Source organism: Rhamphochromis sp. 'chilingali' (genome assembly GCF_963969265.1).
Source record: "Rhamphochromis sp. 'chilingali' genome assembly, chromosome: 1".
NCBI classification, from domain to species: Eukaryota; Metazoa; Chordata; class Actinopteri; order Cichliformes; family Cichlidae; genus Rhamphochromis; species Rhamphochromis sp. 'chilingali'.
The window spans coordinates 71,432,929-71,449,729 of record NC_137929.1 but is presented as its reverse complement, the minus strand read 5'-3'; the positions used below and the strand labels follow the sequence as shown (position 1 = coordinate 71,449,729).

The 16,801-nt window shown below is 41.7% G+C and overlaps 1 protein-coding gene across 2 annotated transcripts in view; it reads right to left on the bottom strand.

Annotated features, from left to right (window-relative positions):
• LOC308396112 (protein NLRC3-like) overlaps window positions 1-10,451 on the bottom strand; it is a 30,657-nt gene extending 20,206 nt beyond the window's left edge. For both annotated transcript variants that reach the window (XM_080881204.1, XM_080881205.1), the window contains exons 1-2: window positions 10,331-10,451; window positions 3,307-3,557 (exon numbers count right to left, since the gene is read on the bottom strand). In XM_080881204.1, coding sequence (XP_080737330.1) covers window positions 3,307-3,550 — 244 coding nt within the window. In that variant the 5' untranslated portion in view covers window positions 3,551-3,557; window positions 10,331-10,451. The remainder of the gene's footprint in view (window positions 1-3,306; window positions 3,558-10,330) is intronic.
• Between the last annotated feature and the right edge of the window lie 6,350 nt (window positions 10,452-16,801).

Genomic DNA, 16,801 nt, shown 5'->3' with positions numbered 1-16,801 from the left:
ATAGTGTTTTTTAATCAACAAAACTGTTTTTTAAAATATCTTGCTGCATTTTGCAAGTCTGCAAGTTCATACTCAAGTTTAAAACAACAACTACACTAAAGCTATCCTGTTATACCTGTATACAAAAAAAATATTTCATAGTTCAGCAATACTGATCAATCTAATAAACTTAGACCTACACCATCCTCCCTATTCTGGTATTTTAAAGAGTACTTAGCGTAAATATTAAGCAACCTAACTAATAGGGTTCCGACTCCCAGCAACAACAAAAATAAAAAAATAAAAAAATAGGGAACCACCCCTCACGCGCCACCTCATGATGTTTAATCGACGTAATCAACCTTAATTTGATGCAGTGTGAAAAAAAAATGCACAGAAATCAATCTTTCTTTCTTTCTTCAACAAAATTGCAGACTGCACAGATGGTACCTTCCCAAAGGAAAAAGTACTATAGCTTACTAGGGTATATATATTAGACTTAATAGTCACTATATACAGTAATGGACTTCTATTCATTTTACATCAAATTAAAACTTTGGGTGTCAGATAATTATTTATTAAAAGCTAGACATTTTAAATGAGAATAAGAAAGAAAAGTATGTCTTTGTGCCCCCTTTTCCCAGTTAATGCCCTATCGGCCCCCCTGGCTAAACTTTGCTAGATCCGCCCCTGCACAGTTACCAGCCGTCAGCTACGTAGAAAAAGATCCTCGAGTAGAAAGTAATATTAAATAAATTGTAACAACAGCTTATCAAGCTTAAACGTGCTGCTGTTGTTCAGCCGCTGGTTTCCTCTTTCTGGTGCAAAGTGGACCAAAAACAAACAAGAGAGACGGACTCGCGACAGAAAAGCCGATCAGCTGATCATTTAAGCAGTTTCACGATTGAAGTAGCAGCCGGAGAGCGAGAGGCAGTCGCTCGTTAAGCTTAACGTGGGAATGCTTTACAAACATTCAGAGATGGACTTACACACTTGCTTTACTTCTCTCGGGATAACTTTGTCGGAGATGAAATGCCGGGTTGCTAGCGAAGCTCCACATGCTATCCAGACCACCGACAGGTCCCGCATGCCACAGCCGCTCTATCACGTGATGCATACTGCTCCGACGTGCTAACGTTCTGAGGCGAGTTACGGCGTGTTGCAAGTTTTGTGAGGTGCTTTCGTGATATTTAATGGATCGGATTACATTTTTTATTTTTCTCCGATATCCGATCCAGTAATTTAGGTCAGTATGGGACCGATACCGATACGTAATATCGGATCGGTCCATCTCTAGTTATTATTTAATATTTTATAATTAATTATTTTTTTTACTCAGTTGTATATAGAATTTGTATTCTATTTTTATCCTATTTTCTATTTTATTCTATATTATTCCACTGTATAAAGTATTTTATTTTACTTTATTGTATTCTGTACACGGTGGCACGGTGGTTAGCACTATTGCCGCACAGCAAGAAGGTCCTGAGTTCAATTCCACCATCAGGCCGGGGTCTTTCTGTGTGGAGTTTGCATGTTCTCCCCGTGTTTGCGTGGGTTCTCTCCGGGTACTCTGGCTTCCTCCCACCATCCAAAGACATGCAGCTTGTGGGGATAGGTTAATTGGATAATCCAAATTGTCACTAGGTGTGAATGTGCGAGTGAATGTGAGTGTGAATGGTTGTCTGTCCCTGTGTGTTGGCCCTGCGACAGACTGGCGACCTGTCCAGGGTGTACCCCGCCTCTCGCCCTATGACAGCTGGGATAGGCTCCAGCGCCCCCCTGAAAAGGATAAGCGGAAGTGAATGGATGGATGGATGTATTCTGTACAGTTGTGTACAGTATTTTATTCTTATTGTATTCTAATTTTTGCTATCTAACTTTTGCACTGTCCACTTCCTGCTGTGATGAAATAAATTTCCCACGTGTGGGACTGATAAAAGTTATCTTATCTTATCTTGGTTAACTCAGTTTCCCTGGGTCTTTTACTTTCAGCGCTGCAGATGAAACCAAACTGTTATGTATTGTGTGCAAAAGTCAAATCAGCAGAGGCAGAGATATCAAACATCTTACAACATCTGCTATGCATAATCACCTGCACTTAAAGCATCCTCTCCTGGTGCTGTCTGCCAACCCCCCCCCCCCCCACCAGCACCAGTTCATCATCACAGCCATGTTCTGCCCCTGCAAGTCAGTTTCCCTGTCTGTTCAGCGTCCTCCAACAAGGACGGGTGGTGGTGGAGTTCATAATGTTCACAATGGTATTTTATTAGTTGTTGGTTTAACCATGGGTGAGGCTGTTATGTTATTTTCTTTTCAATTACGTTCCTTCTTACATGTTCATTGTTGGATTTATGGAAGAACATCAACTAATATTGCATATCCATAATTATTATAATGGATATGATTAAAGAATACTTACATTATAATGTTAATTAGAAGTGTAACGCAAAAAACCCCGATTTTTACGCCTATTTTGAATTTTATTCAAATACATTTACAAATACAAATACTTTTCCCTCCTCAACAAATACAAATACAGATAAAAATACCAGCTGCTTTTCACATCTATACCACAGACACAGCAGCCAGTGAAGCAGAAGAACATCACATCAAGAAGGCCCTGAGTAAATGTGGTTATCCCAGCTGGACATTTGTCAAAGCTGAGAAGGCGCCTAAAGGAAGCTCCAGGATGATCCAGGAGAGAAGGACAACCGCTGCTTAAGTGAAAAAGCTTAGTGATCCTGTATGTGTCAGGAGTATCGGAACAGTTGAGATGCATTTTCTCTAAACACCGCATCTCCATGGCTTTTAAATCGGGTCCCCGACACAACATAGTGTACACTGTTAAGTGCAGGAGGATTGCCAGGATCTATACATCAGGGAAACCAAACAACCTCTGGCTAAGAGGATACACCTAAAGGCCAGTGGACGCTCTTTCAATGATGAGGATGTAACATCCTGGACAGGGAGGAACGCTGGTTTGAGTGCGGAGTCAAGGAGGCCATTTACGTGAAAAGGGAAAATGCTCCTTGATCAATTTGAGACTTTTATATTTGCATATAAATGATCAAGGAACTGACCTCACAGCCCATTGTTCATACAGTGGGCTGGTTTCATTTTTTGTGCAAATGTACTCTTTATAAGATTGGGGGAACCTGCAGTCAGCTGAGACTGAAGAAGTCACTTGGATGAATGACGAACAGAATGAATGATGAACAGAATCAACCTTTTGGGGATTTCTTTACATGGATGATTAAGCAGGCATCAAGACATAATTCAGCCAAAATTTCATGTTTCGTGTTATTTTGTTTACCCCTTACTGACTTGTTTGAGTCTTGACTTTTTCCAAAATCTTCTTTGTGACTTCCAAAGCATCTTCAAATTTGTATTTGCTGATCATCAAATTCACTGTCTCTGTGTTATCAGCCGTCTGAAGATCAGTCTTTGGGATTACTGGTAAACCGCCCAGTAACTGAGGTTTCTGTAGATACCACTTAAAATATTTCAGTTCCTTTTCTCCCAAATCTCCCAGCGTTTTCAGAAGTTGTGTCTGAGCAGGTTCCTCCATCTTTGAACTGTGAAAAACACAAAATGACTCATTTATAAACAAAGAACACATCAAAGTCAGTACTTTTTTTTTCCATAAAGTTGATCCAGTCAGTATTCTTCTTTACACAGTCTTCAATGTTTGTTAGGGATTAGTTAGAATCTTCTGATCTTGGCTGATTAATTTCTTGAAGTTTATATTAAATGAGAGATACATCCACCACTTCATTTTCTTATCTGCATTTTAAATTCAGTCTCACAGAATGAGAGGGAAATGAATTAGTAAATCTGATTAATTTGTTTTGAAAATGTAAGAAATAGAAAGTACAGATATTTGTTTAAAAATGTAGGGAACAAAAGTAAAAAGTAGTCTGAAAATAAAAATACTCAAGTACAGATACCTGAAGTGCCTTAAGTACAATAATTATTATTTGTGCCTATGCCAAGAGGCACACTTAATAACTCACCCCAGAGTTTTGAGACAAGCTTCACAAATGTTATATCATTTTGTGCGGCTGGATCTGGAATGGTGTACTATGACTTTTGGGATTTATGACTTTTATACTTTTTTAAATATTAATATTTTAGTGCAAATTTTGGCCCATTGACATGATGGAAAACTCCATATCCCACAATTCATAGCACACCTCTGCCGCCATATCCCACAATTCATAGCTCACCTCTGCCAGTCAAACAATGGAGCCCACCTCTTCGTTTTATATATTGCTTTTATTAATGTTTCTAGGTGACAAAATAAACTTTTAAGATATTTTCAGGCAAAAATGTAGCTGTGTAAACTTCAAATATCTGTTCGTTTTATCAAGACATCCCATATTAGCAACAGTGCTCTGACGATGTTGCTGCCATATGGCAGCTAGCCGGCTAGCTAGCGCTTGGCTGAAAAGCACCAGCTAGGGCGACTCTCTCTCTTGTTTCACCTCCCGGGTCTCTCACAAATACTCGCACAGACTCGGAGTCACATTTTCGCTTTTATGGGCCGATGATTCAATTTAGTAATGGTATAAACAGTGAAAGGTGGTGGATTGTCCAGATGCTGGTCGATGTGCAAAAACAACTGAGTTGTTTGGTGGTGGCTAACGCGGAGCTCCAACAGAGGGCAGCTAGCCACCGGTGTATGACAGAAAGGACATGCAGGAGCCGAGCGACTGGCTTACACCGAGAGCGGTTCTCTGTCTCGTTTCACACCCCTCTCTCTCTCGCGCGCCGCCGGTACGAGTGTCCGGTGAACTGAATGTCAGGTAAGACATTATGTATATTTTCGTTGTGCTGACTTTTTACAATCAGTTAAAATAAGTCATACTGCGCGCTAGCTAGCATGACAGACTTTCTATACAGCTGGGTGCATGCTTTGTTACTGATGGTGAACTTTATTGTATTCATAAGGTTCGTTAGTAGAGTTGCCAAACGTCCCGTGCAAACGGAATCGTCCCGCATTCAGAGAAAATATTACACATTTCGTATTGAGCTGAAAAGGAACACAGTTTGTCCCGTACTTCAGCTACAATGGAAAAAGACACAAAGCTGGATTTATTCTCTCGTTACGCTGCACAGCGGACTCTTCCCCTGTCATTCTCTTGCCTGTTGCAACTTCAATCATGAAACTGATAAATGATCAGCTGATTGGCTTTTCTCTCGTGTTTGTTTATCACCCACTTTGTGCCAGAAAGAGGAAGCCGGCGGATGTTGCGCTAAACAACAGCAGCACGTTTAAGCTTGATCAGCTGCTGTTAGAATTTATTTGATATTAATTCTAGTATCAGCTGATGTTTTCTGGAGCCACAGCTGTAAAGGCGGCTGGTCGAAACCAGGAGATGTCCTTACTGAATCATCAGAGCTGAACAGGTGATGGAGAAACAGGTTTACCTTTTAGTTGACATGAATGAGTTGAAGGGAAGTTATGAACTGTTTCTGAGAGACAAATAACACCAGGATCCTTTTCTAAGAAGCTGACAGCTGGTAACTGTGCAGGGGCGGATCTAGCAAAGTGTTGCCCGGGGTCCATGTAGGGCATTAACAGGGAGAGGGGGGCACAAAGATATACTTTTCTTTCTTATTCTCATTAAAAATATTTAGCTTTTATTAAATAGCTATCTGAATCTTACAACCAAAGTTTGTATAATAATACACAAGATTGGCTGTAGACCATTGTTAATCATTCAGAACACTGTGTAAAAATTAGAGATGGCACGATACCACTTTTTTATGTCCGATTCCGATACCGATATCATAAATTTGGATATCTGCCGATACCGATATGAATCCGATATAGTGTTTTTTAATCAACAAAACTGTTTTTTTTAAATATCTTGCTGCATTTTGTATAACTTCATACTCAAGTTTAAAACAACAACTACACTAAAGCTATTCTGTTATACCTGTATGCAAAAAAAAAAAAAAATAACTAATAGGGTTCCAACTCCCAGCAACAACATAAATAAATAAAAAATAGGGAACCACCCCTCATGATGCTTAATCGACGTAATCAACCTTAATTTGATGCAGTGTGAAAAATAAATGCACAGAAATCAATTATTTTTCAAGAAATATTAAATAGATTCAACATCTTTCTTCAACAAAATTGCAGACTGCACAGATGGTACCTTCCCAAAGTAAAAAGTACTATAGCTTACTAGGGTATATATATTAGACTTAATAGTCACTATATACAGTAATTGACTTCTATTCATTTTACATCAAATTAAAACTTTGGGTGTCAGATAATTATTTATTAAAAGCTCGACATTTTAAATGAGAATAAGAAAGAAAAGTATGTCTTTGTGCCCCCTTTTCCCAGTTAATGCCCTATCGGCCCCCCTGGCTAAACTTTGCTAGATCTGCCCCTGCACAGTTACCAGCCGTCAGCTACGTAGAAAAAGATCCTGGTGTAGAAAGTAATATTAAATACATTCTAACAACAGCTGATCAAGCTTAAACGTGCTGCTGTTGTTCAGCCGCTGGTTTCCTCTTTCTGGTGCAAAGTGGGCCAAAAACAAACAAGAGAGACGGACTCGCGACAGAAAAGCCGATCAGCTGATCATTAAGCAGTTTCACGACTGAAGTAGCAGCAAGAAGAGGCAGTCGCTTGTTAAGCTTAACGCAGGAATGCTTTACAAACATTCAGAGATGGACTTACACACTTGCTTTACTTCTCTCGGGATAACTTTGTCGGAGATGAAATGCCGGGTTGCTAGCGAAGCTCCACATGCTATCCAGACCACCGACAGGTCCCGCATGCCACAGCCGCTCTATCACGTGATGCATACTGTTGCAAGTTTTGTGAGGTGCTTTCGTGATATTTAATGGATTGGATTACATTTTTTATTTTTCTCCGATATCCGGTCCAGTAATTTAGGTCAGTATCGGACCGATACCGATACGTAATATCGGATCGATCCATCTCTAGTAAAAATAACAAAAAACAAAAAGTGAATGCAAAAGTGCATAAATATTTATTTTACGTGTTTGATGTGTGTGGCAGGGCGTGGTCTGCAGTGTCGCTGCAGACCTTATTTAAGACCTTGTATGTGAGGAGCAGGATTTTGAATTCTGGATTTAAGAGGAAGCCAATGAAGGGAAGCCAATACTAGAGTTGGATGTCTTGGTCTCGAGCAGGGATGGGTATCATTTAGGTTTTATCCGATACCGGTGCCAAAACGGTACTTTTAAAACTGTGCAGATGCTTAAACTGTGCTCGAACTGGTGCTTAACCCTTTAAAGCTGGTAGGAGCGGTCACGCTCCATTTTGCATAACTATTTTTAAATCCCTGTAGAACCAGAACCAGAAGCTAGTGCAAAAATTTTTTTTTGCATATGAAATCAGAGGAGTTGTACTTACTTACTTAAATGTAAGGCCTTTTTTAATTATAAGCCTTACAAGCCTATACTGGTGTTTTTAAAAGTCATGTTTGACTTCATGCTTTTCTGAATAGTTTCTGGGATGCTTAGAACTCAAATTGCACTGCTTTAAATAGTTTATTTTGATGCACATGCTGTTTACTTTGCAGATTTGCTTTATAATATTATGTAAAAAAAACAAAAACGATTTTCAATTTTTTTGTAGTTTATTGCACTTTTTTGCAATTTATGTAGTTACTATGGACTTAATGCATACATATTATTAAAATTTGGGCGATAACAGTTGTATTGATGTATAGCAACTTGAAATGCTCCCAAAACTGGCACTACAGCATGTAAAAATATAAAGTAAGCTCTGGCGGACTTGGTTCTATGGTAGGTCTTAAAGGGTTAAACAATGGAAAACACAAACTTTGTCCTAAAACCTATCATGTTTAGCTGTTTTTTTTGTAAAAAGATACAATGTTAGCCTTTTTTGCAGCTATAGGGCATATGGTATCACTCTATCAAACAAGAAGACACCCGCATGTAACTATGACGGTGTTGCTAGTTTACCTTATATACATTAATTTAATAACGTGGTTAGCCTACTCAACGTAAATTACACACGACTTTACATTAGGCTACTCACGCAGAGAAGAACGGCTTCTGCTGCCATCATCATCCGTCATCATTTCAGCTAAACTGGCAGGGCTAGGGACCAGGAAACTACTCTTCGGGTTCTTGGGGGATGTTGCTAACTCCGGGTCCGATAACAGGCACCACACCGGCAGTAGATGTGCTCGGTGTAAGGTCTCGCAGCAAGCTATCAAATGGCACCGGATACCGGTACCCATCCCTTGTCTCGAGACCGGTCTCGAGACCACTTTTACGTGGTCTTGGTCTCGACAGACTTTGGTCTTGGTCTTGTCTTGGTCTCGGATTCCTGGGTCTTGTCTCGGTCTTGCTGTCTCAGATTGACATAGTGGTCGGGAGATTTGGAGTCAACAGTATCCATGACACACAACGTAATGTTCCAAAATGTGTCGTGCGCAAAAGCATCAGCTCTAACAGCCGTGCTTAGAGAGTCCTTTATAGTGAATCAGAAGAGTCGACTCCCATTGAGCGAGAACCAGCTCCTCACTTAATTTCCTTTTGCTGCTCAGCTCCCACACAGTGGCTCAGCTATGCTCCAATCATAGCTGGACTGGCCATCGGGCATACCAGGCATATGTCCGGTATGCCCGATGGTGATTTTTTGTTTTTATGGGCCGATGTTTTTTTTTTTTTTTTTTCGTTTTTGTAACAGTATAAACAATGAAAGGTGGTGGATTGGTCAGATGCTGGGCTATCTGTAAAAATAACTCAGTTGTTCGGTGGTGGCTATGGCGGAGCTTCCACAGAGGCCAGCAGGTGGATGAAGGAAAGGGGAGGCAGGAGGAGGAGAGACCCGAGGCGGTGGCTGGTCCGAGTGTCAGGTGAACTGAACTTCAGGTAAGAAGTTATGACCTGCAGTCTATCTGGGTCAGATATAAACCAAGTTTAGGTGGAGTTTATTTTCGTTGTGCTGACTTTTTACAGTCAGTTACAATAACTCATACTGCGTGAGCTAGCATGACAGAGTTTCTATACAGCTGGGTGGGTGCTATGATGTTACTGATAGTGAACTTTATTTTATTCATAAGGTTCGTTAGTAAAGTTGCCAAACATCCCGTAAAAAACGGAATCATCCCGTATTCAGAGAAAATATTACGTATTTCGCATTGAGCTGAAAAGGAACACAGTTTGTCCCGAACTTCAGCTACAATGAAACAAAGACACAAAGCTGGAGTTATTCTGTCGTTACGCTGCACAGCTGCCTCTTCTTCTCTCATTCTCTCCCCTCCCTCTCCTGTTGCTACTTCAATCATGAAACTGATCAATGATCACCTGTTGTTGCAGACTGCTGAGTTTGCGTCTTTTGCTGGGACTTACATCGGCTTTTCTGATGTCTCATCTCCTTATCACTTTGCGGCAGAAAGAGGAAACCAGCGGATGTTGCACTAAACAACAGCAGCACGTTTAAACTTGATCAGTTGTTGTTAGAATTTATTTAATATTACTTTCTAGTATCAGCTGGATGGTCAAGACAATGGGTGGTCAGAAGAAAAGGTAAAGGACAGAGGGACGGAAGATAACCACCCATCATCTTTGTAGCTGACAGCTGGTAACTGTGCAGGGGCGGGTCTAGCAAAGTTTTGCCAGGGGGGCAGATGTGGCAATAACAGGGAAAGGGGGGCACAAAGAAATACTTTTCTTTCTTATTCTCATTTAAAATGTCTCACTTTTAACAAATAATTATCTGTATCAAGTTTTTATGTCAAATCTATAGAAATCATACATATACCAACAAGACTGTGTACATCACTGTCACAACAGCGGTTGTTTTCATTCAAAGGCTTTATGACTTTTCCTATAATACCTGGTGGGCCGGTCTCTAATCCCTCCATATTGTGGCCAATCACATGCGAGGATATAGTATAATAGAAGTAATAAATGCATGAACTAGTTTTTCAGCATCACTCTGAGACAGGATATTTCTAATTTTAGAGATTTTGCACAAATGGAAGAAAGCATTCCTACATATTTGTTTAATATGGGCATTGAAGGACACATCCTGTTCAAAAATGACTCCAACGTTCCTCACAGTGTTACTGGAGGCCAATGTAATGTGATCCAGAGTAAGAATCTGGTTAAGTAAAGGAAAAACATGTTGCATTTGCATTTGCAGTAAAGAAAAATTGAAAAACTGTTAGAACCTGTTTAATGTCTGAGAGCTGCAGTGGTTCTGATAAAGAGTGAGCAGTCTGAGATGTCAGTGAGCAGTAACAAGGAGAAAATGTTTGCTGCCTGTTGAACAGAAACACTTTCCAAGACAATTGAAAGCTGAATGATCAGAGACACTTACAGCAGTGACGCTGAGTCCTGGTTCTCCTCACAGATCCAAGAGTTCACAGAGTGCAGCTGAAGACTTCACCTCACCTGAGCTGGATCACCTCACCGGCAAACACTGACACAATAAGTCTCAGAACTTCCTGTCGAGCACAGCTGGCTCCACCTCAGCCTCTAAAACCTGAATGTTGACTTCTTGGAACAAGCTGGTTTGATCTGTTTGTGTTTCCAGTTAAAGGGAGGGACAGTGTCACTTACACACTTAAAACTGTTTTATAAAACACTTGTGAACAAACACTGGAAGAAGACATCCAAAATCCAGCACTTGGGATCTGTTGTGGTACAAGTACTGCACCACCACTGAGTTAGTGTTTGTATAAATGTGGTGAAGCAAAGCCAAAAAGAAAAACCCCACCATCATGTGTATAAAAATACTTATTGGATAAATAATGAAAGAATCAGCACAACATACCAAAGAAAGAAAAATGAAGTCAGGGCCTCAGACAGAAATGATAAAGATATAAAACATGACAGTTGTATATGAACACAGGTCTGAACAGGTTGGTCCTGATCTGCTCATTAAAATCTGCATTATCTCGCTTTTTCATTTTCTTCAATAGTTTTGTCTCTAAAGAGCTTACACTTTTTGAGTGGATTTGGTTTTTTGTGGATTGGGCACTGGCGATCCGGTTCCTCCATTTTCTTTGGACTGAGATTATTCTGGTCCGGCTCTGCCGTAATGTCCATTTTGTGTGCTGACACAGTAGGTTTGCGACTATAAGACCTCAGTTTTTCTGTGGGAGAAGGGACATGGGTGTTGGCCTTGGACATAGCAAAGCTTGGGTCATTCCTCATTTTCGCTTGCCGCTGGACAAATTGTGTGAAAACTGAGAAAGGAGGAAATGACACACGATGAGTGTCCTTGTACTGTGTTCCTACAGTTGTCCACTTTTCCTGTAGGTTGAAGGGAAGTTTTTCCACTATTTGCCTGACTCCTCTAGCTGTTTCCAGGTAAGCAAGTCCTGGGAGTGCGCCATCTTGTTTAGCACACTGTGGCTCCAATAAGATGTCACTAAGTTCCTGCAGCTTAACATTGTCTTTGTTTGTGAGTTTGGGAAAGTCCTCTACCTTTTTTAAGAGTGCGTCCTCAATAGCCTCAGGTGAGCCGTAGCACTCTTCAAGGCGTTGCCAGACCATCTTCGCACCTGCAGCAGGATTGAGGGTGTGTACAGCACGAATGCGCTTAGCCTGTTCGGATGATGTTGGATCCAACCATTTTGTTAGCAAGTCTAATTCCTCTCTTGGAGACAAATTTAGGTCTTTGGTTGCGCTGATGAATGAGGTTTTCCATGCCCAATAGTTTTTAGGTTTGTCATCAAAGTGCAAAAGACCTGTGCTGACTAGTTTTTTGCGAATTAGGTATTTTGCAAACTGTTGCATTTCACTTGATTCAGGTACGCAGTTGTTAAGGTTGGGGGTGTGCTTTGTGGAGTTGGACCAGTACGTGTCGACTACACATGTGTTCGCTGTTTGCTCCTGTTTCCTTTCTCTGTTTACAGGTGGTGTTTTCGTCTGAGTGTTGGTTATAAAAGGATTAGTTATTTGTGTACTCTCTTGTACATCTACTTCATTGCAATTTCCTTTAGGAGACTGTGCTGGGTCGTGCTGAGTGTCTGGGTAGAGTAACTCCCATTGTTGTTGAACATATTCGTTAGTGCGGTGCACTGTACTGATGGGCTCAGCTTCCTCACAAAGTTCTCCGTAGAGCTCCCCGCTCTGAATCTCTTCTTCTTCATAGGATGAGGCCTCTGCTTCAGCTGCGGCTATTGCTTTTTGGCACTGGAGGACATGTAGATGAGCATCCAGTTCAGCTCTCTGTTTCATTGCATTAGCTTCCTTTTCAGCGAGATGAGCATCGAGTTCAGCTCTCTGTTTCATTGCATTAGCTTCCTTTTCAGCGAAGGCCAGTTGAGCTCGTGCTGCTTGAGCTTTGGCGTAGGCCCTTGCAGCTGCAGAAGCTGTTGATGAGGATGTCCGTTGAGAACGCCTTGTCGATGTTCTGGATTGCTGCGACTTGGTGTCGAATGGCTGAGACCGTTGCTGCATTGTAGCTGGTTGAGTGGCGACGTCTGCTTGTTGTTCACCACCGGCTACTTCGTCTAGCTCTTCGGCAGCGTAGTCTTTTAAGTAATTTCTTCCTGAGCGTAGACTCATGTTGCTTAAAGTAGCTCTGTATGCTTGAACCTGCTGAGTAGGCGTCTTTTCGTTCGTCTTTTTACTATGCTGCCCTCACGACACGTGACCATGTGAAGCTAGACAGCTAGCGAACAAAATAGAGGAGATCTTCCACACAAGGCTTGCTTTTCTTGCTTTTAATGAAGATCCTTTAAAGCCTTATCTCTCTCAAGGCTTCTCCTTGCTATTTCTTATTTGTAACTAAAACATACAGAAAGTGAAAATAAATTGCTAGCTAATACACATCTCAATGACAAACTTACTGATTAGCCTAGCTTAACACGTGCGTTACATTAGCATCGCAGTTCACTCCATGTAAACACATATAAAAGTCATCTCTGAACATATTAATAAGACGAACGTTTCCCAAGGTACAAGCGTGTAGGGCACTCTTAGCGTGTACATGAACTCGTTCACTCTTTTAATACTGCCGAAGCACTTTTCACAGCATTAACGGAGAAAATACGTCAAAGATAGGTTAATTATCAGAGCGCTCCCTCGCTCCCATTTCCGCACGTACAATACAAAGATCGCTTGTGATAATGATGTCTCACTCTGAGCAAATTTTGAACCCATACATTTTACCTGTTTTTAGCATGAATCACTTATAATATTTCTTAACTTTGAACTTATTTATCACTTTGCTTATGTAACTTAATCAGACTATGCACTAACCACGGACTTTTGACCAAAAGGCATAACATTCATCTTTAATCACTGGTGAAATAAAGCTGCTTTGTTTGATGATGATTGATGTGGTTGTGTTTCCTGCTTTCAGTCTTCCAAGGAAATTTTCAGACTAGAAATACTAGAAACCGCCTGCAACACAGTTTCAGTTGGCAGCGCCCCTGCTCTTTGTGAAGCAACAACAACATGTTATTTAACAGATCTGTAAAAAGACTAACACAAACCAAGAGTTTAACTTCAAAACTGAATTAAACACATTTTAATTCGGACTTTTCAAAGGTGTCAGGGTTACTTTGTCCATAGTTTAAAACATATTTCCATTCTTCTTTATCTATCCTGGGAGTTTCTGCAAAACCTGAATGAGCAGAAGAATGTTCAGTTACAGCTCCAGGCTTCTCAGCTTTAACCCCTGCATGAGTGACAGTCAAGTATCACTCCTCAGGCTCCTTTCAGACTACGTGGCTTGCTCAACTTGTTGGTGCAAAAAGGTGATTAGCTGAAAACTTGGCATGTCTCAAAATGGTGTGCAGTGTGTCCTTAAAGATCTGAGAAAGAATAGAATAGAGTAAAATAGCTTTTTATCGTCATTTACAAATACAATGAAATTTTGAGTGCTCCACACCAACTGTGCCAGGATAAAATATAAATATTAGAAAGCTCTGCTGACAATGACCCACACCCATTTTCACCCCTGGGCCGTGTGATTAGGCAGAGGATCAATAGTGGCTCCACAACCCTCTTAGGGACACTCCCAACAGGCCTTAAAAATCTGGGACTCTCCACCAAATGTTCTCAGAAATGAAGAAGCTTCTCAGACAAAAATTAATGACGTTCAGTCTTTTCCTTCCAAGCTCCTGAGATCACCATGACCTGGGTGACTGAGAACCACAGACATCAATAAAACCACACATGAGTGATGGTAACTGGTAAATATTAACGTTTAATAAGTTGAGTTCATGTTTTTATCATTTTCCAATACTGTTCCTCTGATTCAGGATTATGTGTGTGCATTGCCGACACGGTCGTTATCATCCTACAGTCCTCTAGACACACTCAAAACTGTTAAGGGTAGCTGCACACCAGAGGTGTGAAGTATCCATACATTCATCCATCCATCAATCTTCTTCTGCTTTAACCAGGGCCAGGTTGCAGGGGCAGCAGCCTAAGCAGAAAACCCCAGACCTCCCTCTCCCTAGCCACCTCCTCCAGTTTATCTGGGGGAACACCAAGGCGTTCCCAGGCCAGCTGAGAGATATAATCTCTCCAGCGTGTCCTAGATCTGCCCTGGGGGCACACAGGAGGCACCCTTGTCAGATGCCCAAACTACTTCAACTGGCTCACCCTTTAGAGGAAGCGCATTTCCGCCACTTGTATCGGCAATTTCATTCTTTCGGGCACTACCCACAGCTTGTGACCTGAGGGTAGGGACAAAGATTAACCACTAAATTGAGAGCTTTGCTTTTATGCTCAGCTCCCTCTTCACCACGATGGACCAGTGCAGCGTCCGCATCGCTGCAGCTGCAGCACCAATCCGTCTGTCGATCTCCCGCTCCCTTCTCCCATCACTCCTGAACAAGACCCCGAGATACTTGAACTCCTCCACTTGGTGCAGGAACTCGTCCCTGACCCGGAGTGGGCACTCCACCCTTTTCCGGCTGAGAACCATGGCCTCAGATTTGGAGGTGTTGATCATCATTCCCGCTGCTTGACATGTTCGAATATGGTGTTCGTTATCACCAAACTGAGGTTTGCACAGAAGTCCAATAACAAAACACCGTTCAGGTTCAGATTAAGGAGGACGTTCCTCCCAATCACGCCCCTCCAGGTCTCGCTGTCACACACGTGAGCATTGAAGTTTCCCAGTAGGACGACAGAGTCTCAAGGCGAAGCAACCTTCCAGCACCCCATCTGGTGCTGGGTACTCTGAACTGCCCCTCGGCGCGTAAGCACAGATGACAATCAGGACTCATTCCCTGTTACCTGAAGGCGCAGGGAACAAACCCTCTCATCCACCGAGAAGAACCCCAACGTACAGGCAGCAAGCCGAGGCGATACCAAGATACCCACACCAGCCCGCCGCCTCTCACCAGGGGCAACTCAGACAGAGTCCAGCCCCTCTCCAGGAGACTGGGTCCAGAGCCCAAGCCATGCGTTGAGGTGCGCCTGACTATATCTAGCCGGTACCTCTTAACCTCACGCATTGACTCAGGCTCCTTGCCCGCCAGAGAGCTGACATTCCATGTCCCAATTGCCAGTCTTGGTAGCCGGGGATCAGTCCGCCAGGGCCTCTGCTCCTTCCCACAATGCACCCGACCCCTACGGCGCTTCTGGCGGGTGGTGGGCCTGCAGGAGGTTGGGCCCATGTCCCCATTTTGGGCTTTGCCCGGGCGGGCCCCATGGCCCAGACAGGGTAAACTGTTACCTCTGTGATATCCTCACAAGGGTCTTCTGAATCGCTCTTTGTCTGGTCCCTTACCCAGGACCAATCTGCCATGGGAGACCCTACCAGGGGGCAAAGCCCTCCATGCAATATAGTCCCTGGGATCCCTGGGACACACAAAACCTTCCACCACGATAAGGTAGCAATTCAAGGAGGGGAGCAGAGAAGCAATGAAGTACAAATACTTTTTTAACCCTTTAAAGCTGGTTGGAACAGGCACGCTCCGTTTTGCATAACTATTTTTAAATCCCTGTAGAACCAGAAACACGTAAGCTAGTGCAATAATTTTTTTTTGCATATGAAACCAGAGGAGTTGTACTTACATCTTATGCCATCAGCCTGTCCTCGGTCACGGTTTCCTTCCACATATAGCTTTGCAAAACTTGCATAAAAACCACTTGCAGCAACAAAAACATGTAAAAATGTAAAAAAAAAACCAAAAACGATTTTCAATTTTTTTGTGCCATTTGTGGGAGCATTTCAAGTTGCTATACAACTGTTATAGCCCATATTTTAATAATATGTATGCATTAAGTCCATAGTAATTACATAAATTTCAAAAAAGTCCAATAAACAACAAAAAAATTGAAAATCGTTTTTGTTTTTTATTACATATATTTCTACTTAGAGAAATTTAAGAGGTTTATCCCTCAAAACTTTAAATACAAAAAAGTTGCAAAAAATAGTTGACAACAACAGGAAATTTTCTTTTGAGTGTCTTCATAATTTTATTTTTGAGGCACACCAATCTTTATATACTGCGGTAAAAATGAAAATAAATATTATAATGCAAGTTTGCAAAGAAAACAGCATGTGCATCAAAATAAACTATTTAAAGCAGCGCAATTTGAGTTCTAAGCATCCCAGAAACTATTCAGAAAAGCATGAAGTCAAACATGACTTTTAAAAACACCAGTATAGCCTTGTAAGGCCTATAAGTAAAAAACTACATTTTCCGCGAAAATGACGCCACCTCCGGTTTTGGGACGGTATTGGCGGACATACAATAGTTTGCGATGACGGCTAGTCCAACTTAGGAAGTGTTACGAACAGCTGATCATATCAGCAAAGCGTGTTTCTGGAATATTATGTTTTTGTTGGTGCAAGTGGTTTTTATGCAAGTTT